Here is a 20,808-nt window from a genome sequence, read left to right on the forward strand (position 1 = left end):
GACTCCTGCTAAGTACTAAAGGAATAGACATCGCTCAGCGAGGCTACGTGTGCTGGAGGGAACCTGATTCCAGATATATGTTCTGATGCTTGCCCAGTGTCTCTGGCTTCTTGAAAGCCCACTTAACAAAAACTTGAGTCCTACCTCTCAAACTGATGCAAATTCTCTTTTAGTTTGCGCATTTAGAGTTAGCCTCAATACATTTGAGAGCTCCTAGCCTTGTCCAAACAACCTCTCCAGATACGAGCCCCCTAATCTTTCTCAAAACTCTTTCTCTTATCTACACCCCCCTTTGGGATGAGGGTTCGGTCCGCAGCTGGCGAAGTGGGATGGGGGGTGGGGGCGATGGGAACTAGCGGCCGACGGCTTTGGAGGAGTCAGCCTTTTGGCCACCATCAGGGCGGGAATCGGGACTGGCAGTTTGCATTCCCGGCAGATCGAAGCTCCCTGCTGATCGATTATTTGATAATTGATTTTCCCCGCAGCCAATGCGCGGCCGCCTTGGCAGGAGCGCCCCCTGATTGGCCGAGCCCTCCTCCACGGCTGCCTACCGAGATTTGGGTGAGCTCATTTTCCAGTCGACCGCAGGGGGAGTTTTCTGTGAGGTTTCAGCTGGAGGGAGGAAAAAAAAATCCTGCTCCGAGCCGAGCGAGCTGCGAGCCTTGCTCGAGGATGTGAGGTTTCCAACCCGCTGGTTGAGCTGCTGTGGCTGAGCCATCTCGGCATATAGAGCCGGGCGCGCAGAAAAATAAAAACGAAAATAACACCACTAAATACAATAATAAAAGGCAAGCTTAGAGTGGGAGAATAAGGAGAGGATTTCGTTGCTGTGCTGCTGCTGTTGTTGTTGTTGTTGTTGTCGTTGTTGTTGTTGTTAAGCCAGAGAATAGGTATTTGAAGGGAGAAAGTTAAAATCAGTGGCTGGTTGGAGCCTCTGAGTTGTGGGTAGGGGCAGGTTTTTGTCTGAAATCTCAGCTCCCGAAGTGAATTTCTTTTTCTTTGGCACTGGGAGTTTTCCCTGAGCCGGGTTGGGGACAGGAAAGCGGGGTGGGGAGAAGAAGGGCTGGGGAGGAGAGCGCGGAGCTTCGCGGGGCAAACGAGCTTGGGGCGCAGGGTCCCTCCAGGCCCCGAGCACTGCCGAGGCCGGAGCCCCTCGGCGCTTCGAAGACAAAGGCGGCGCGGCCGGAGCCGGAGCCGAGCGCGCTGACCCTGCTGCGCCGCGCCCTGGGCGCACAGCTGCCTCTCCCAGAGAGGGTCGGAGAAACAGCCTGCTTCCCCGAGTCTCCCTGGCCCGGGCTCCACCCGCGAGGTCTGGGCTGCTCCGAGCCCGCGTCGGGTTTCGTTTTCCGGCGATCATAAATAGCTTCGTGTTTGTAAACAGGCGCTGGGGGCACATTCCCGGCTCTCAGCTCATTGTTCCCTCCTTTCCTCTCCCACTTCGCGCAGGACGCCGGGGCTGGGGCTGGGGGCCTCCGGGGCTAGGAGGTGGAGGGCGGGGGTGTCCAGATCCCAAAGTGAGAAAATGCAAGCATTTCCTTTCCTTGGGCCGGGTGTCCACCTCTGACAGCAACTCTAAGCTGGATCTGCAGAAAGCCCCAGCCTTCTTCACCCCACGTTCTCGGGACTCAGCAGAGCCTTTCCAAGCCTTGCTTCTGCTCAGTCTTCTGTCTCCCCGTTTGACTTTTCTACTTGGGGTGGTCCGTCCTGAGAATCCAATACTTTCTGCATTAGCCCCCTCTGCCCCCGAAAAAACTGGCAGACCCCAATAATTTCGAGGAAAGTCATGAAGTCTGTGCTCAGAGCCCTGTGCAAAATAACTCCTGCTGCTGCCTGCCCGGCGTTTATTCCCAATTTATTTCAAGAGAGTCGGCTTTGGGGAGAGAGTCTGGAGGGGGAGGGAGAGAAAAGAATACGGAAAATAAAGCCTGCGGCCGGGGGCTGCTGCCCGCGTTTGTGCGCGTGTGCCCTGGGTGTGTGTGTGTTTGTGCCTGGGCGTGCGATTTAATGGAGCGTCTCTCTGCCTCTCCAGTGCGGCCAGAGCTCGCTTCGCGCACCCACCCCTGCCGAGGATCCTACTTGCTGCAGCCCAATGCATTGTGTAAGACGCGACCTGTTATGGCCACCACTACTTCCGGGTTCTAGCATTCTGGTCGGAATCCACCTCTCCGCCTGTGCAACACACACTTTACACACGCACGGGGACTGCAAGCGGGCAGCATCGATCGTGGCTCCTTTAAGACAAACTCAGACAGACATTTTTTTTAACCCTCCTCCTCTAATCTCCCTCCAGTGCAGCAGTTGCAAAGAGGGAGAGAGAGAGAGAGAAAGAGAAAGAGAGAGCGAGCGAGAGAAGAGAGAAACTGATTAGGAATTAGGACTGATTCAAGGGAAGCGAGCGCTAGGGCTTTGTGCATTTGAATATTAACATTTGAGGTGTTCTGACCAGAAGAAGACAGAGCGGATGATCATTCATTCACCACGTTGACAACCTCGCCTGTGATTGACAGCCGGAGTGGCAGAAAGCCATGAGATTTGGTAGTTGGGTCTGAGGGGCGCTCTTTTTTTTTTTTTTTTTTTTTTAACTGATTTTTTGGGGGAGAGAAGATCTGCTTTTTTTTTTTTTTTTTTTTTTTTTTTTCTTTTTGCCCCCGCTGCTGTCTTGGAAACGGAGCGCTTTTATGCTCAGTGACTCGGGCGCTTTGCTTCAGGTCCCGTAGACCGAAGATCTGGGACCAGTAGCTCACGTTGCTGGAGACGTTAAGGGATTTTTCGTCGTGCTTTACATTTTTTTTTTTCCGGGGGAGTTTGCTTATTTGTTTCTTTTCACACTGGCCTTAAAGAGGATATATTAGAAGTTGAAGTAGGAAGGGAGCCAGGGAGGCCGATGGCGCAAAGGGTACGTATTAAAAAACAATTGTGGAACTCAAATGTGAGATTAAATTGAAACGTGGCCGAAAGACACTGCTAAAAAGTTTCCTTTTTTCTCTGTATTTTTGAATGAGGCTCCTAAAGCCGTGGCCTAAAGCGAGAGAATTTATTCAGTGCATTTGTAGACTTATGTATGTTACATGTAATTAATTCAAGTAATCAAGTTTTCTATAGAATCCTAACCAGCAGCTATCTAAATAAAAATACAAGCTCAGACAATCATCTGTTTAAAAAACAAAAACAAAAGGCGCTAGATACCTATTAATGCTATAAAGTGAGTAGTTCAGGGAGCAGAAGTTTAAAGCTATTTTTAAAGTAAAATAAACAGCTAGAAACTTCTGATGTGTTACTGCTTATGCTCATCTTTTAATATCATTAGAAGTATTTAGCTTTTTTTAAGCAAATAACTTTGTCATCGTGTAATGGCTTTTGGGGTCGGAAAACATTCATCTTTTAAGAGTGATTTTAATGTGCATGGATTTTTATAAAAGGTAATACTTGGAAAGTTTTTGTTAGAAAAGCCCTTCACTAATTGGATACTAAGCACACAGCGACTCACTTTAAAAATGCAATACTAATTTCCCCAATATTCCTATTTGAATGGAAATGTAGTGAGAGTCAAGTGAGACAATGACAACCCAACTGAGGTAGTTTCTTAAAAGACAGGGGGGTCTACAGAAAGCCTTCCCTGCATAATTTGCGTCCTGGCCCTCAAAGCCCTGTTTGCAAAAGAAAGTTACTAGGCTGACACATTCTTCTTTACTCCTTTGGTTCAGGCAAATGTCAGCGTTCTTCCAAACTATTTTCACACCTCTGGCTTTAAGGACATGAAAGTGGCAGTTCCTCTTTTCTTTGAAAATCATTTCACTCTCCGTGCCTCCAATTCTTGGGAAAAGAACTTGCCTGGAATGAAGCAATGAGGAAAATCTAAATAGCTAAATTTTGCACCCCAAAATAATGACAATCAATATGAAAGCAGTTTTTCTGAAGAAAGAAGATAGGGGTTGTACGTGCATTTGCTTTTGAATTTACTTTACACCTGATGAGTTACATTTGCCTCATTGACTTTTAGTCTGGGGGAAAAGTTCTTAACAGTGGAGAAAGCAGAATAACTGCTCCAACTATAGATTTCCTTTAACTTTGAGGGAAAATTGTCCAATTCTAAATTCAGCTCTAATGAACATGAAAAACTACCTTTCTCTGAGTTTCACTTATGAGAAGGCCAGTTAGTTTTGTGTAATTTAGCAGAGTTTGTCTTGGAAAGCAAAGGAAATGCAGTGTCTTGCAGGACTGCCTTAACCCCACGCTGGCAGAGAAATAAAATGAGAAGCCTGTCTGAATTCATGTGCTTAGCTTAGCTGTTCCCATCGTAACTTTTTTTTTTTTTTTTTTTTTAATTCCCCCTGATGGGAAGGGGCTGTGAAACTAGGCGGGTTTGCTGCACTGTCCTGGCACGTTTTATTATTGTGATTTTGAATTTCCTCCTCTAGAGACATGCACGTTTTACCTTCCGCCCTCTGGGAAAATGCCTCCCTTTCTTTCCTTCTTTCTTCCCTCCTTCCTTGCCAAAGGATCCTGAATTTCTGAACTAGTTGATAGGGACACAAGTTAGGGCAAGACCATTCATCTCAGCTGAGACTCAGAGAATCCTAGGATTTTTACTTTAGAAATTATTTTTAAAATAAAAACCCTCAACTTGAGAGATGCAAGGCCACTGAATTCTGGGTTGAAGGATCCAGCTGGACTGACATTATATAAGCTCCATGCCCTGCCGGTTCCCCATTTGCCGGCCTGGCCTTCTCAACCTTGTTTTCTCCTGTTTGTCATGCAGTACGACGATTTACCCCATTACGGGGGCATGGATGGAGTAGGCATCCCCTCCACGATGTATGGGGACCCGCATGCGGCCAGGTCCATGCAGCCGGTCCACCACCTGAACCACGGGCCTCCTCTGCACTCGCATCAGTACCCGCACACAGCTCACACCAACGCCATGGCCCCCAGCATGGGTTCCTCCGTCAATGACGCTTTAAAGAGAGATAAAGATGCCATTTATGGGTAGGTACGACGGGCAGCAGGTTAAGTGGTAGAGACGCGATGTTTCCTCTGTTTCCCTGTGCCTTTGGTAAAAGGAAAGCCAGAGCTCTGTGGATTGGAGGTACGTTATTCGGTAACTTTTCATTCGCATTGCATGGAGGATTTGGGAAGGCGGCCTGCCGTCCCGGACGCCCCCCATCTCCACACACGCTCCGAGCTGGCCCAGCGTCCAGCTCTGCCGAGGCCGTGCCGGCGAAGGGGTCGCCCTGCAGGAGGAGTTGCCAAAGGTCCTTCGTCCCCTCTCACACCCTGGTTCTGTAGTTCAGCGGGTTGGAGTCCTCGCTTGCTGGGCTTCGCTGGGAGAGCGTTGGGGATTTCTAAATGTAGGCGCCTTTGTGTTGGAACGAAACTTTTAGTTTAAGGGAAAATCTTTTAAGCCACTGATTGTTCTGACTTGCTAAGTTTACTCAGCAACCTTATGCTGGCTCGGCCGCCGCACAATAAAAATCAAGGGAGGACAGTTGCAGGTCAGGCAAGGGGGAACATGCTTTGCATTTAGGGAGTTTGACCACCGTAGGCAAGGAGAGAGCTCGCTCTGAATTGTTATAGACATCAAGAAACTTCTAGCCGGTTTAGTACTTTGTGTTCAAAGGCGAAGCCTGAAGGATCTGGAAGTAGGTGTGGGGTGCTGTCAGGCCAATGTGGTTTTCAGACTGTGGTTTACACCGTATTCTCCCAGGCCAGTCGATTAGACCCTGGGCTGGTAAAATCTTTCCAAAGTCACTTGTGCCTACTGTGTGCTCATGAATTTGGGGACCTCTTTTTACTTTGCAGCAACTTTTATTTCTATTGATGTCTTCTTTTGAAAATATCCGGCAACCCCGACCCTCCCCAGCTGCGAACCCTTTCTGCTTTATCTCCTGGTCCCTTGTGCGATGGGCCGGTTTAAATCCCAGCGTTCTCTCCGCAGCGTTAACTGCAAATGGCTTAGGCTCCAGGACAGAACATTTGGGGAAGCTTTGAAAAGGACCCCAAACTGTTAAATTTCCGGCTGGGCTGTGAGAGCTAATAAAAGACTTGAGACACCTCCTTGAGCATTAGGAGAAGCTTTTTTTTTTTTTTTTTTTTCTTTTATGGGTTGAGATAAGCGACATCTAGGCCCCTGGAAATACTAGCTGCTTTGCCATTCCGTAGAGACAAAAATGAAAGGCTTTACCGCAGGGACATTTGAAGGAACTTTCCTTTTGCGGGGAGTGGGGGCCATTGACTAAGGGAGAGACATGTGCAGGGAGCTGTGGAGGAGGCTTCCTGCTCTCCGAGGGCCGCGGGGTCCGGGATCGGTAGGCGCAGCCCGCTGACAGTCGGCCCGCAGCCACAGAGGTCCCTTCCCCAAGTTAGCTGAGCGCCTGCCACCGAGGTCCCCCGAGTCTTGGGCTCCGCGAGGCTGCCTTGGAGGAACCCACTTGCACGAGCCTTCCCGACCCCTGCGCCCAGCGCCTTTCTCCTCCACTAGGTCCTAGATGTGCAGCGGAGGGACGAGGGCTTGTCGGGGTGGGAAACTTAATTCAAAATGGCTGCTGGAACCGCTTGGGTTTTATTCTTAGCAAATGTTACCAATTTCTCCGGCCAGATAGGCTGAACCGACCCTCAGATAAGGTCCCTGGCTTAGGGCCTCCGGTTTCGGAGGCCTAGGAGGAAGGGGAGGCGAGCAGTCACCTGGGGGCGGGGAGGGGGGAGGAAAAAAGTAGATGACAAAATCAGAGAGAGGGTCCCTGCCTCGAGCTCCTCTGGCTGTTTTTCTTGGGCGCCTTTTTCACTGACTCCGGACTAACCATTGTGTTGTTTGTGACTGTTGTATTTTCTTGCAGACACCCCCTCTTCCCTCTCTTAGCACTGATTTTTGAGAAATGTGAATTAGCTACTTGTACCCCCCGCGAGCCGGGGGTGGCGGGCGGGGACGTCTGCTCGTCAGAGTCATTCAATGAAGACATAGCCGTGTTCGCCAAACAGGTCAGCAAAATATATGTTTAAAAAGTAAAGAAAAAAGAAAGAAAGAAAGAGAAACTCCCTCCCCTATCCAGCACATTTTCAAAAGTAACCAGCAAATTAGTCCACCCTAAGCCATGCCTGTGACATCTACCCTAGGGTTTTCTTCCTATATGAGTGTCTGCGGACGACTCAAAATCACCCATAGGCTTTCCAACTCACGTTCCAAAATCTAACGCAGAAAGCCCACTCTATAAAATAAAATCACCAACCCTACACGCTGTAGCCGCCTTGGTCTTGGCGAGCAGGGCAGCGTCCTCTAGAAGCGTACTTTTGCTGGTGGAAGAAACCCTGAGCTCTGGGCTTGTTGTTGGCTTATTTGATTCACATTGAAGTGTTTCTGCGAGGGATGCACTCGGTGTCACCGAGTCCTTCCCGGAGGTTACATCTTGCCCCCGACAGTGTAATGAGGCAAGAAACCAGGAAAGCGACCAGATTTCAAATATTCTTTCTCCCCCCCCCCCCCTTCTCACTTGTATTTAGATTCGCGCAGAAAAACCTCTATTTTCTTCTAATCCAGAACTGGATAACTTGGTAAGAGCGGACCCCTACCTCCCCACCCCCATCTCCCCTCCCCCCAAGCCACCAGCTTTGCTTTAAAGAGCCCCCAAGGTTTCTAGACGGGTCTTCCCATAGCTGCAAGGCGGCTGCAAACGTTTCTGTCCACGGACAAGTGGTCCCGGGCAAGATCCCGGGGAAATAAATTCATCTCGAGAGGGGCCGGGCAAGCCCGCGCGGGGAAACGCGAGCTTTTGTTTTTTATGACAGCCGGGCAGCACAGCTCTAATCAGCGCGGGGATTTATCTCCGGGCTTGTCAGCGTATGTGCTTAAAGTTTGCGGACTTCCCAGCCCTCAAAGTCGTGTCACGAGGGCAGCAACTGGGCAAGAGCCCCCAAACCACCAGTATGCCTGAAAGGTGTGAGGAAAGCAGCAGAAAGTTTGCAGTGTGAAAAGCCACAACTGGGGACTGTTTGGAATATTTTCCGTGCACTCCTTACTTGGAAACATCTAGTCCAGGGATGTGGCCCTTTCGGTGGGGTGGGGCCAGTGGGGCTGAGAAAGGGAAGAGCCATGGGGGAGGAGAGTGTTTATGATCCCTACTTAGATGCTTTGTTGTTGTTTTAGCTATTTTTTTTCTCCTTAAGAAATATAAACCTCTAGATGGTACCCAGTCACTGCTATTAACTTTTAGTGTTATTGCCATAAATCAAAATAACTCTATTTACTGGGGTGGGGTGGGGGGGGGGGTAGGCTGGAGATGCTAGAGCTGTGACAGCCAATTTTCTGCAAACTAGGAATAGGGTGCTCATTCTTTTTGTATCTTTGCAGATGATTCAAGCCATACAAGTATTAAGGTTTCATCTGTTGGAATTAGAGAAGGTAATTTCTCTAGCCTCTTTTCCTTTTGCTTTCCCCTCACCCCCAAACTCAAGGGGGTGGGGTGGGGTGGGGTGGGGGGGAGGTTCTGAATGGCTGAAGTTCAGGCTTCTGAGACATTTGCATAAATGTCTTTCTTTCTGGTAATTAGTGTCAAGGCCAATCTTAGCGTCCATTTCTCTTTGCGGTTTAATTACAATTTCAGCCACTAAAACCGGCATCTCAAATGCCCTAGCCTTGTATTCATTCTTAATACTTTGCTAGCTTTGTATAAATAGTTGCAATTCTATGCATCTCCCTTGATGTTTAGAGTGCTGTTGTGAGTTTGCTTCACAGGTTATACCTTTGTGATCTCTTCTCTTCCTCTTCCCCCTCTTCTTTGCTACCTCTGGGTGGGTGGGAGGGGGGTTTTGTTTAGTTTTAGTGAGTTCCTGGAAGACAGTCTGAGAGCAGCGGCAGGTCAGACACAGAGGAGAGGTGGAGGGGGAGGAGGAGGAGTGGGCAGGGAGTCTGGAGGAGGTGGTGGGGGAGGCACATTAAACCTTTTGCAGAGACAAAGCAGAGCTGATAGTTGTGTCAATTTCTTGAATCTGTGAATCCTGCACACACCCCACCTTCACACTCAAGAAAGGGTGTGGGATAACATGATTTTGCTAGCTGTTCTATAAATCTCAGCAATAAAAACTTAATGCATTGTAATTCAAACTAACATTAAATTGCAAGCACACTGGGGTTTCTTGTGAGTTTTTGCATGTCAGTGATGCCTGGGGCCTGTAAGACTGCTCCACTTATACCTAAATATTTCGAAGCATTCTTTTTCCTTTTTTTTTTTTTTTTTTGATCAGTTTGATACCTTTTCGTGGCTGTAGGGGTTTTTTTTTTTTTCATATCATGAGTACTGGCAATTTGATTTTCTTCTATTTTTTTAAAGTGTCCTAAAATATGCTTTTTTCAGGTAGAATCCCTAATTACAAATGTTATCGGGACTTGGGCTATCAAACATATACCCTATACCACCACAGTACTGGTCTTTGGAGATATATAGATATATATAGGGAGAAAGATACATAGATATAGATATAGATATGTATATACACCCGCATATATAGTAATATATGTCTTCATATATTACATATATATATATATCTTCACATTTTTCTCTTAGACACACTGGAAAAGGACTTATGATAAAGTAAGTGGATGAAATTAAATAGTTTACCTTAAATGTCACCCACGCAGGTCACCTCTCTAATGGCCACAGCCCTGGGAGCAGATGAATTTAACACGGGTGTTGAATATGTTGTAGCCTGTGAATCATCTTGTCACTGTCAATTTTCTGGGATATCTCTATTTTGCAAGAAAAGAAAGTTATTCCTAATTCTGGATGCGTCTGGGGGTCTCTGGAGGACAATTGCTCTGTGTTTCCCTATTTGGAAGTTTGGATCTCACAAGGGGGGTGGATTGCACTTGTCAATGTCATTTATGCACTCCTGATTATATTTCCATTTTTTTATTTCTGTCATAATGTAGGTACACGAATTATGTGACAATTTCTGCCACCGGTATATTAGCTGTTTGAAAGGGAAAATGCCTATCGATTTGGTGATAGACGATAGAGAAGGAGGATCAAAATCAGACAGTGAAGATATAACAAGATCAGCAAATCTAACCGACCAGGTATGCGTTTTTCAATTTCAACATCCCTGGGAAAAAAAAAAAATCTGTATGCATATTGCTTGCTGGGTCACTACCACCTCCTTTTATTATTTGCATATGATTAAGTCCCTTTTAGATACATTTCCATCGAAATGAAAATTTTTGAATAATGTGGCTATTATTGCTTCATTAAGGCTGGCTCTGGGATTCGACCTGGAGAGATGAGCTTGTAAAAGCTTTGCCTGCAAACTTGACCTGTTTCTTGTCGCTTTTAATTTTTGTCTTTATTTTATTTACCCTGTATAATAATGGGAGTGTTAACTGCCAGTGACCGCCTGATTGCAGGGCTCTGTTCTGGAGCGTTTTTTTCCCCCTTCTATTTCGAAGAAAAGGAAAGGGTAGGGTCTGCTTATTTCTTATTTTATTAGGAATAAACCCAAGATAGGTGGTCTAAGAGAGACAGCGAGGGTTTGAAATCTAGCAAATGCTGGCTATTTTCTCCCTGTCTATACGGTTCATTAGCCTGTCTTGTCAGTTTTCCTCGGCCGAACGCTTCTAGACCTCACTGAACATTGCTTTGTGCGGTGCTCGCTGCAAGCTCGCCCATTTTATTGTACTTAGTAGAAAAAATAAGACCAGGCCGAGGTTATAAAAACAGATAAATATGGACGTTTCTCTTCTTCCTTTCCACTCATCCTACAGCTGGTAGTGCACTGGGCCCTGTGGGTTGGCGGCTTTTGGAAGCGTCAAGGGCACCCCGGGAAACTCCCTCGGTGTGGCCGTGGGGGACCTCGCGCCGCCTTCGCTCTCCACTGCCAGCCTTTGCTTGCTTCGCCCCCTCCTCTCTGGTCCTCCCTGCAGGCCCTTCTTCCGCTGCGTTGCTAAGTGGGGACGACTTTTATTTGGAATTGCTGGGGGGGGGGGGTTGTCTCCCTCTCTCAACCCAGCACCACTGTTTGCTCCCAGTCTCTCCCTCTCCTGTCGCTGCGTCTCTGGATTGGCCCAAAGAAGTTGCAAAAATGCAATGAAAGTGAAAACCTGAGGAGCGGGTGAGATGAAACGGGCTCAGAACAGCTCTCCGTTGCGAATTGCTGCAACGCGAATAGAGATTTGGGTTGCGGGTCTCCTCTGGCCTCTCCATAAATGAGTGAAGGCCCAGAGTCGTTTCTCTTTTTGACTTGGCACGTGAGTTCCGTCTTGTGGGGGGAGAGATCAGCCTGCCTTTGTTAAGCCAAAAGACGGGCGGGCGTGTAGAGTTTTCCTTTGCAAGCTCTGCCATGGTCACTGTTGGCTAGCGGCTATCTTGTAAAGTCCTTGCAGGAGTGTCCGACTCCTGGGTCTTGGTGTCCTCTTGAAGTTTTCTTCTCTCAACATCACCCTCATAAAATACATTCCCAGCTTGGATTTCTCTCGGTAATCCCGCGACAGGGCTGAATTCCTCCTTTCCCCATGAGCAGTGGGGCAGGCAGAGCTGAGCTTTAAAAGCGCCAGAGCGCCAGGTCTTTACTATTATTTGGCAAGTTGCAAACTTTCGGCAGTGTAGACGAGTGCACAGTACAGGCGGTCTGCTCAATCCCTGCGCGGCCCCGCAGAGGTGGGAACACTGCAGGCAGCTCCCGGCCCGGCCCGGGCCCTGCGGGCTGCCGGGCCTCCCGCCTGGTTCAGCCCGCCAGCCCTCACCCCGGAGCTGTTAAATGCAGATTCCGCTGAGGAACCCTCGGGTAGCTGCTGTTGAATAAAAATTGTAATCCAACAAGCCTAACTAGAAAATGGGATTCTAAGAGCTCCGGAGTGCTGGGTACATAAAGCTATTTGAGCAAATTACAAGAATCGCTTAGGGGCATGAATGAAATCAACACTTTAATTGCCTCCAAAATGAAGATTTATACCCCATTTTCTCAACGAATCATTATTTTATTAAAGTCAAAGATAAAGGACCAAAGCTATGGGATTTTTTTTGAGGGGGGCACAAAATTGGTATAACATCATTGCGTTTCCCCCCCTACTCCTTCGGTAAACTTTTGTTACACAATTACCTTAATTTGAGATATGCAGACTGGCAGGCGATTGTAGTGGATAAAAATTGACATTTTAGTCTCTTCCCTCACCTAAAAAATGAGAAGCGTGCATCCCACCCCCCACCGCCTACTGGTGGGCTTCGCAGCTTTGGCTGGGCTCGTGGCGCTGTTGGCCTATGTGCGCGGGCAAGCTCGCGTGACCCCTCCAGCTCATCTAGGTCTTGGTCCGTGGGCAGCAAACCCAAGTTTGTTCTTGCTAATTGTCCCCTTCCCGGGAGCCAGGAGCGAGTGTGCCTGGGCTCTGTTTGGAGCTGGGAGCGCAGAGCTCGGGGAGCACGGGGGACCTTGCCTCCGACCTGGACTCTGAGTGGAGTCCCCTGTTCTGGGAGGTGGGGAGTCAGAGACCAGGAACTAGGGCCCCCCTGTGGGCGCCAGTTCTCGGGACTGGAGCCTCCTTGACGGTCCCTGGGGGCGCTAGACCCCTAGTGCGATGCCCTGGGGGCCGGGCCCAGAAAGGCCGACCTCTGCCACCTGTCTGCGAATGCGGGCCAGCCAGTTTGAGCCCCCGCAGAGGGTGCGCCCCGGGACGGGATGCTTCAGGTGTAGTGTGAGCGCTGGTCCTCGTTAGCTCATTAACCCCTCTGTCTCTAGGGTCTGCTGGCGGCACGGTTTATTTTATTTTACTTTTATCCTCGGAGGGCGCGGAGGCTGCCACCCGCGCAGGGACCTGGAATCGACGACTTTGATACCAGCCGGTTTCCCGGAGGGCTAAGTCGGCAAATACCCACTTGGCCTTGTAGTGATGCTTTTTTCTAAATATAAAAATATATATCAGATTAAGACGCCGGTAGAAGCCGTAATCTCGTTGTCCCCCCACCTCTCATACCCGCCCCCTTCCCCCTCCCAGACCCCGAGGAGCGAGGCTCGAGAGTCACCGCCCGTGGGCGCAGGCCTCCCGGGCGCCCTCTCCCGACCGTCTCGTTCCCCGCTCCGCACGGAAGCTCCCGACGCCCTGAGACTGGGGGCAGCAAGGGGCACCGGGGGCTTCCGGGGCGAGGGCAGGGCTGCGCCCCCGGGAACCAGAGCAGAGAGGAAGAACCGTGCGAGGCGTCGAGGCGAGGGTTGAGCCTGGTCGTCAGTGGAGAAGGATGCGGGCCCTTCGGGAGGCGGGACGCCTGTTTGAGGGATTCAGGGTGGACCTGGGGGCGTCCAGAGGAGTTAGGCGGGAAAGAGCCTGGCCGCCCAGACGCTAGACTTTAGTCTGCGCTCCCAGAAGGAGCCGTCGAATGAAGTCTTCCTTCCCAGGGCTGTCTGTGGCTCGCCACTCCTTGAATCTAAGAATTTCCCCACTCCAAGAACCCGAATGGAGAGTGGAGAGAGAGGAGTGAGGAGTCTCGGGGCCCCTAAGGCCGCCTCCCGAAGTTGCCACGCCCGCTTGCAGCGAGAGCGGACTAGCTGGGCCTGTGCTCGGGCGCCAGCCCTGCTTTCCCACAGGCAGCGGGAGGCAAAGAAATGGTCCCTTTGGATTACAATTTTTATTCAACAGCAGCTCTCCGGGGGGTCCTCGGCTGAATCTGCATTTAACAGCTCTTGGGCTAGGGCTGGCGGCCTGCACAGGGCGCCCTGTTGCATGTTAATCCAGATTTGTGCCTGACATCTGGGGAGAAGTAATGTGGCTCAAGGAGATGGAACCAGAAAGCCACGCACGCCAGGCAGGTTAAATGCCAAGTGCTGCTAAACTCCCAGGGGAGGAGGATCGGCCTCCGGGGCTGTGCGGTCCAGGTTGGAGAGCGCCAGGCCGCTGGGCCTCCGGGCCTCGGGGACACGGGGCAGCCTTGGGCCAGTGAGCTTTGGTTCCCAAGTGGGCTAGGAAAACGCTGATGGCGGTTGTTTTATTTTAAAAGTCTGGGATGTTGTTTCTAAAGCATCGTTTGAGTTAAAAAAAAAAAATCTTAAAACTGAACTTGGACTTGACTGAAAACGCCCCCTCCCTGCAAAGCGAGGTAGGGATGCAAGGGAGATTTAAGCTTTCTCTTTTTTTTTTGTGGGGGTGGGGGGGGGTGGGGGTTATGGTAAGGAATGGGGATGAGAGGGCAAGGGATAGCCTGATGTCTTTGATGAATTGGATCTGCTGCTTTAGAAACAAATAGATGAAGCCATTGGTTATTTACTAATACTAGAAATGTAGGCAATTTGTTTTCATCCAATAAGAAAACTGGCCACAAACGCTAGAGACAGGAAAATGCTTCCTTTGTCAGGTAGTTTGTTTCTAAATGCTTACACATAGACACATCTTATTTAAATTGTAAATACTTCACAGGGTCACAATTAATGCTTTTGTCTTGGAAACTCTCAGTCCACAGGCCTTGGCATCCATGGGGGTCTTATATTCCTCTAACTTTACTTTTTGATTGTTGTTGTGGGTCATGTGTTGTACTCCTAATTCCTTTTTTTTTTTTTTTGAAATATGTCAAAGGGAAATTATGGCAAGATTCTCTTTAATGATTAAATAATAAGGTGTTGAGTGCTTGTCACTCCATTGGCTAATTGGAATGTTCATTCTAGGCCCTTTATGGCTTAGTATCCTTTGAATTAAAACTTAGTTGTTTACCAGGTGTGTTTTTATTGTTGCTTTCTGATTGGCTTTTAGAAATTTTAATTCCAGTGTACTTAACATACAGTGTTATATTAGTTTCAGGTGTACAATATAGTGATTCAACAATTTCATACGTTACTCAGTGCTCATCAAGATAAGTGTACTCTTAATCTGATTGGCTTTTAGTGTGTATCTGTGTGTGAATTTCAGAGTAGGAATGTACTGATTCCTAATAGGGGCCCTTAAAAAAACATTTCATGAAAAACAGGTGAAGAGTGTATGCAAATGGGCTGAGATCAATTACATTGTTAACCGTCTGTAAGTGTAAACGCTAATACTACGAAAGTTATTCCGTTCATAGCGCATCTCTCTCTGTCTCTGTCTCTCTCTTGTCTCCTGTCTGTCTCTTTCTGTGTCTCTCTCTCTCAAGTGGAAGTCCCCAGTGCAAGTTCCATGGCTTATGGAAAGCAATGATACTAATGCTACTTTGTACCAAGTAAAGCCATAACAGTAACTAGCGTTCAGTGATTTAACTAGCGCTGCAGCAATGGTCACTCAAAGAGCAATACCTCTTCCACCAGAATGACTCCATTGCTCATGATTTGGAAACATATAGAGCAGTTGTGTGTACTCTTGCTGTCGGTCCTACCTTAGAGACTCTTACTAGAAACCATGGAGAAGCTTGCACAGTAGAGGAGGGAAAAAAAAGGATTAACGTACGGGCACTGTTCTAAAAAATGTAACAGATATCATGTTATAATTGCCCGACTTTGAAAATAAACAAATTTTAAATCATGTTTTCAAATCCTTGTATGTTTAAATGTTAAAATGTTTGTCAGAGTCCGAAAGATTTAAAACACAGCTGTTACTGGGTGAAGGAAGGAAAATTATGCAGTAAAACTCCATGCTCTTAAAAACAAAGACTATTTGTGGCCCTACAGTGGAAACAGGTTTATTGTCAACCAGATAGGCTAAAGTATTGCCACGAGGCCTACTGTAGTAAAACTAGCATGCCTTCCCTCGCAGGTAGACAGGGAGGAACTGAAGAATGCCTAAGGAGTTATATTAAGACACTTGTCAGAAATGAAAATATTGTCAACATGAATTCAAATGAAGTATTTTGGTATCCGTGATGTTATGCTTTCCATTGCAATAACAATATTTTCTTATGAAATATAAATATGTCAAACAAATGTGAAATGCTTAAGTTTTAATAAATGATCATTTAATCATCAGACACAACCCAAGTACGTATACAGAAACTTTTAAAGGACAGTCGGCATACAGCCAAATTCCTATAGAGACTAGCAGGGAAGAGATAAAAAAATGAACACAAAATAAGACTCTGTAAGGAGGGTCTATAATTCAACATTATTTGACTCCACTTTCAGGGAAATAGTTGAATGATAGGAAACTGATACCATTCTCATTCATTTCTGTTACATAGTCTTATGTGTTTGCATTTGTAACATTTTACATGGCCTTTTTTGGATTATGATATCTGTTATACTTGTATCAAAGTATTACTCGAATTTATGTTATAACTGAAACAAAATCTTTTGTCATTGCTCCTAAGTGCAAAAAATTAACTTAATATTTAAAAGCTACATCAAAACTCTGGGACAGTATTCTTTTACAGATAAAAGAATAAAAGTAGAATACATGTGATGCTGTATCTGACAGTTGTGTAGATGTCAAACTTAAAGGTGTTCAAAATCCAAAGTAAAACAACACTGCTGTAAGTCATGTGGGGATTGGTGTTCTTACTCAGCAGGAACCATCAGCATATAATATCTATTTTAAAAGTTAGAATCTAAAACATAAAATACAATCTTCCAATTTGAATTTTAATAATAATTCCCAAATTATTTGACTTTAGGATCCAGTAAATTTTGGCTATTTTGTTATCTTTAATATTTGTGAATAAACCTGGCATGTATAAAATCAGTTTTGAAAAATTCAAGCAGATGAATGTGTGTATGTAGCGTAAAACTAAAAGACATTCTTACCATATTATTAATTAAAAGTGCCATGATTTCAAGGGTATAGGAATTTAGGAGAGCTTTTTGGAGTCTTAAACGGCCTCTCTAGGAAGTATACCTATCTTGGGCAAATTGCTGGATTTCCCACACTTGCAAATTTGACATTTTAATAAATGGTATAAAGGCTACCATGTGAAATAAGCAAGAATATAGTCATTTAAAAATTTGTCACTAGAATCCAATTTCAATCAATTTGATGCATTCATGTGTGCAGAATTAAAGCAATTGGCAACACTTTACTAGATTCTCTCTGAACACTTTTTTTTTTTTCCAAATAGCATTTCTTAATCTAGGAAATATGTTCTTGTTAAAACAAAATACAAGACGGCAAATCTTTTGAAATTATTTTATATTTCTGGACTCTTCATTAAGAATTCCTAAAATTGACTAAGACATACCATTAAAAGTTTATTCTCTGATGGAAAAAAGCTTTTCTCTACATTAATTGAATTATACACCTGTCATTTATTGGTATCATGAGTATATACAGTTAAATACAAATTATAGCCTGAACTAAGTCATTAACTGTCTTCAAGATATGCAATAATCATGCCATGACTTTTCCATGACAGATGCCCCACTGTATATGCCCTAAACTAATGGAGGATAAATAAATTGTGAAAATAGATTCTATATTATCTATAATCCTCAAAAGTACATTCCTACAATTGATTCTTCCCTTGGTACTTTTTATGAGTCTGTTTACAATTAATAGGATTTATAATCATGAGGTAAAGAAACTTGAATGTAAAATGTTATGGTTCCTTAAAAAACTTAAATGAAATCATATTTTTCCTCAGAAGGGAAATGCTGTTAATATTAATAAGTTTACTAAGTAATACTCTTAAAATTGCCATAACTTTTTACGAGTTTAACAAGTTAAAGCAACACTTTTGGTCTCGCTACTTTTTTTTCATTTTGACGCAATACAAAGTCTTAAATTTTACAATGGATTTAAACATACATTACTTTGACTCACATAGAAGATAGTAGTAAGTAGATAACTAACATTTTGAGTCATATTAGAATTATTCCCGGACAACACATAACTTAGAATTAATTGTTGTTGCTGATGAATTCCCATTTCTCTAGACTTTTCCCTCAGACTCTACGACACAACATGGTAGCATGTTTGTTATTAGTTGTAAATGTCTGGGTTGGTGGCTATTATCTAGCAAAGCAGAGTTGTAGTTCTTTCTAATCACTTCTTTTTTGCTGTTTGGTGAACATCCTAGGCTTGAGATGTGAACCTCCTCGGCTTGAATGAGTTTGCTAGGTCTCATTTCCCTATTACCTACACGTGGGTTTATTTTCCTGTGAAGATGAAAAACATTACTCACTTTGGGACAGGCATGAGTCGAGACCAAAGTCATCAAATATTCCCAACCTGTGCTTTACAATTAGGTGAAAAACTGAAAACTGTTATTTTTGTTTGCCTTCCCTAGGGCTCTGAATCCTTGATATAAAGATTCATATCAGCCCCTTTGCATTCTTCCTCTTAAGGCCTAAATGTTTATTTTCAGTGACTGTATTTGTAACGGATAGTCCATATTTGTTCCCAGGCCTCCAGGATTTGCATTTTATTCTGCATTTGCATTCACATTAGGTCCCACAGAAACTCTTTAAAGTGAAGTGTGTTTATGGCTATTATGAAACTCGACAAAATGAAGTTTGTAATGAAATCGACACAGTCATCAAAAGGACGATGAAGGGAGCAATTTGATGTAAACCCAGAGTTTTCTTATGCCATCCCAACTTGTAAAAGGCTTATCTCTCTTTTTAAAAAAAAAAAAAAATTAGAAGCTGAATAAATAAGAATTTCTTTGACAATAAAATACCTCCTAACGTCTCCATAACTATTTGGATGTGTTCTCGAACATTAACTTAATTTGATAGGCAAGGTATAATTAACCATGACCTATAGTGTTTTCTGTTATTCAGGGACTATTCCTTAGCAATTTGAAAACTTAATTTCTAACTAAATGGTATACAGTGTCTGACGTTCTAAAGGCCTACTTACATTATTTACAAGGAGTGGACATAGTTTGTATAGCTCTAGGGTTTCAAAGGAAGATTTTTTGAGGGTGGGGACTAAGAATCTTTACAATGTAAAATCCTAGCAAATGAATTAGTGCAGGTGGGATTTTTGGGGATTTTTTTAAGTGTACCCCTCTTTTCTATTCACTGTAATGCTAAAATTATTCACATGGAAGAAAAAATAAAACCACTGTGTGTCTCATGAGACAAAAACATATACATGACATTTTTTTTTTATTTTTTTAAGTTTATTTAGTTTTGAGAGAGAGAGAGAGAGAGAGAGAATGAGCTGGGGAGGGGCAGAGAGAGAGGGCAACACAGAATCCAAAGTAGGCTCCAGGCTCTGAGCTGTCAGCACAGAACCCCATGTGGGGTTGAACTCAGGAACTGAGACCATGACCCGAGCCAAAGTCAGATGCTCAACCAACTGAGCCACCCAGGCACCCATTACCCATGGCATTTGTCTTTTATTATTTTTAATGTTTATTTATTTTTGAGCAAGAGACAGAGTGAGAGCAGGGGAGATTCAGAGAGAGAGGGAGACACAGAATCCAAAGCAGACTCCAGGCTCTGAGCTGTCAGCACAGAGCCCGACACGGGGCTTAAACTCGTGAACTTTGAGATCATGACCTGAGTCGAAGTTGGACGCTTAACTGACTGAGCCACCTAGGCACCCCCATACATGCCATTTTAAATCTAGTTATTTTACTGATCATAAAAATCAGTAGTGTAGAAAGAGAATTAAAAGTTGCAGCAAATAGGTAGCTATTAGCTATGATGCTACAATGCTACAATCAGAATAGAAACTTACGTGATAAAATTAAATGGGGTATTTTGGGTTTAGTTGGAACATTGATTTGAATGGGGTATTTTGGGTCTAGTTGGAACATTGACTTGTGCTTCAGAATATTTTAGTGTAAGAACTTTGTGATAACTGCCCATTGGACATGACTTTTATTTGAAATTGTTCATAAGAAACCCAGTCTCATGAGTAGCCACCCTGCCTTTCACTCTTGAACAGTTCAGATAAATGTATTATTTATTTATAGTCTATTGTATATATTATTTATGGGAAATATGCTATAACTGCACAGAGCATATGGAATTTGTCTTTCAGAGATAGAGGTGGTATCTCTGCCCAAAATGGCCTAACACTAAGTAGATAATCAGGTTACCCCCCAGTGTACAGATAACTGTCATCTCTTAGAGAGTCATTACGTGTTTTTGTGTCATAATTCCAGATGCAAATGCATTTTCACATTTTCATTTTGTCATAGTTTTCTTGGTGCTAGCTTCTGCCAAAGAGAATCAGGAATTCTACGTTTTGAGTTGGTCTTGGTGATAAATTGAGGCCAGAAAAGATACTGAGTAACAGAACATTAACCCCTTCATTTCTTTCCATGCACTTCTTTGTCCCTTGATGTGTTTATAACTTTCTGAAGAATATTGCCCATGAAATTTTCACACTAGTTGTGCATTTTGTGGCTTGGCCTATTGCTTCACTGCATTTTGGGATTTTATATGCTGTGTTCAATAACAAAACCACCAGGAGAAATATCAGACTCATTGCGTCCCACACTTTCTTGTGCAAAATAATAGAGACATCTAGACTGTGCTTTTTCTCTGCATATCAAGTGTATTGTTGGTGTTCAAGTATTTTTTATTCTAATAATTATTCAAAGCCAGTAACAATCTGCATTTGAGTGAGTATAAACATTTTTATTCCGGAATTTGGAATTTGCAGCAACTCAATTTTATTTTCCAAATTACCCTGCCATTTCAATTAGGTGCATTGTTCTTCACTCCTCTGTTTCGACATTCTAAAGGTTGGCTTGCCACCCTAATAGTGAGTTGTTTGAGTGTTTAATATTTATCGAGGGCATGTAAAGAACATGCCAATAGAAAAAGAGGAGAATAAAACATTAACAAATCAATTATGGGGCTTTTCTTCACTTGTAGTATACTTCTAATACTCCACATACTCTGTAACTGCTAAAATAGTATGTATGAATAGCCTCCAAGAACAATAGCTTTGCATATGGCTGAAGAATGGCGTTCTGATGAACTGGA

General features: G+C 44.8%; 1 protein-coding gene across 5 annotated transcripts in view; it reads left to right on the forward strand.

Annotated features, from left to right (window-relative positions):
- The first annotated feature begins 2,040 nt into the window (after nt 1-2,040).
- The window catches only part of MEIS1 (Meis homeobox 1), a 138,683-nt gene continuing 119,915 nt past the window's right edge, over nt 2,041-20,808 (forward strand). For 2 of the 5 annotated variants that reach the window (XM_019827300.3, XM_023251723.2), the window contains exons 1-6: nt 2,105-2,896; nt 4,760-4,986; nt 6,834-6,975; nt 7,495-7,545; nt 8,342-8,392; nt 9,920-10,066. In XM_019827300.3, the coding sequence (XP_019682859.1) occupies nt 2,885-2,896; nt 4,760-4,986; nt 6,834-6,975; nt 7,495-7,545; nt 8,342-8,392; nt 9,920-10,066 (630 nt within the window). In that variant the 5' untranslated portion in view covers nt 2,105-2,884. The other 3 variants (XM_023251722.2, XM_006930145.5, XM_006930144.5) reach the window with 3 other exon arrangements.

Source organism: Felis catus, chromosome A3 (assembly GCF_018350175.1).
Source record: "Felis catus isolate Fca126 chromosome A3, F.catus_Fca126_mat1.0, whole genome shotgun sequence".
Classification (NCBI taxonomy): Eukaryota; Metazoa; Chordata; class Mammalia; order Carnivora; family Felidae; genus Felis; species Felis catus.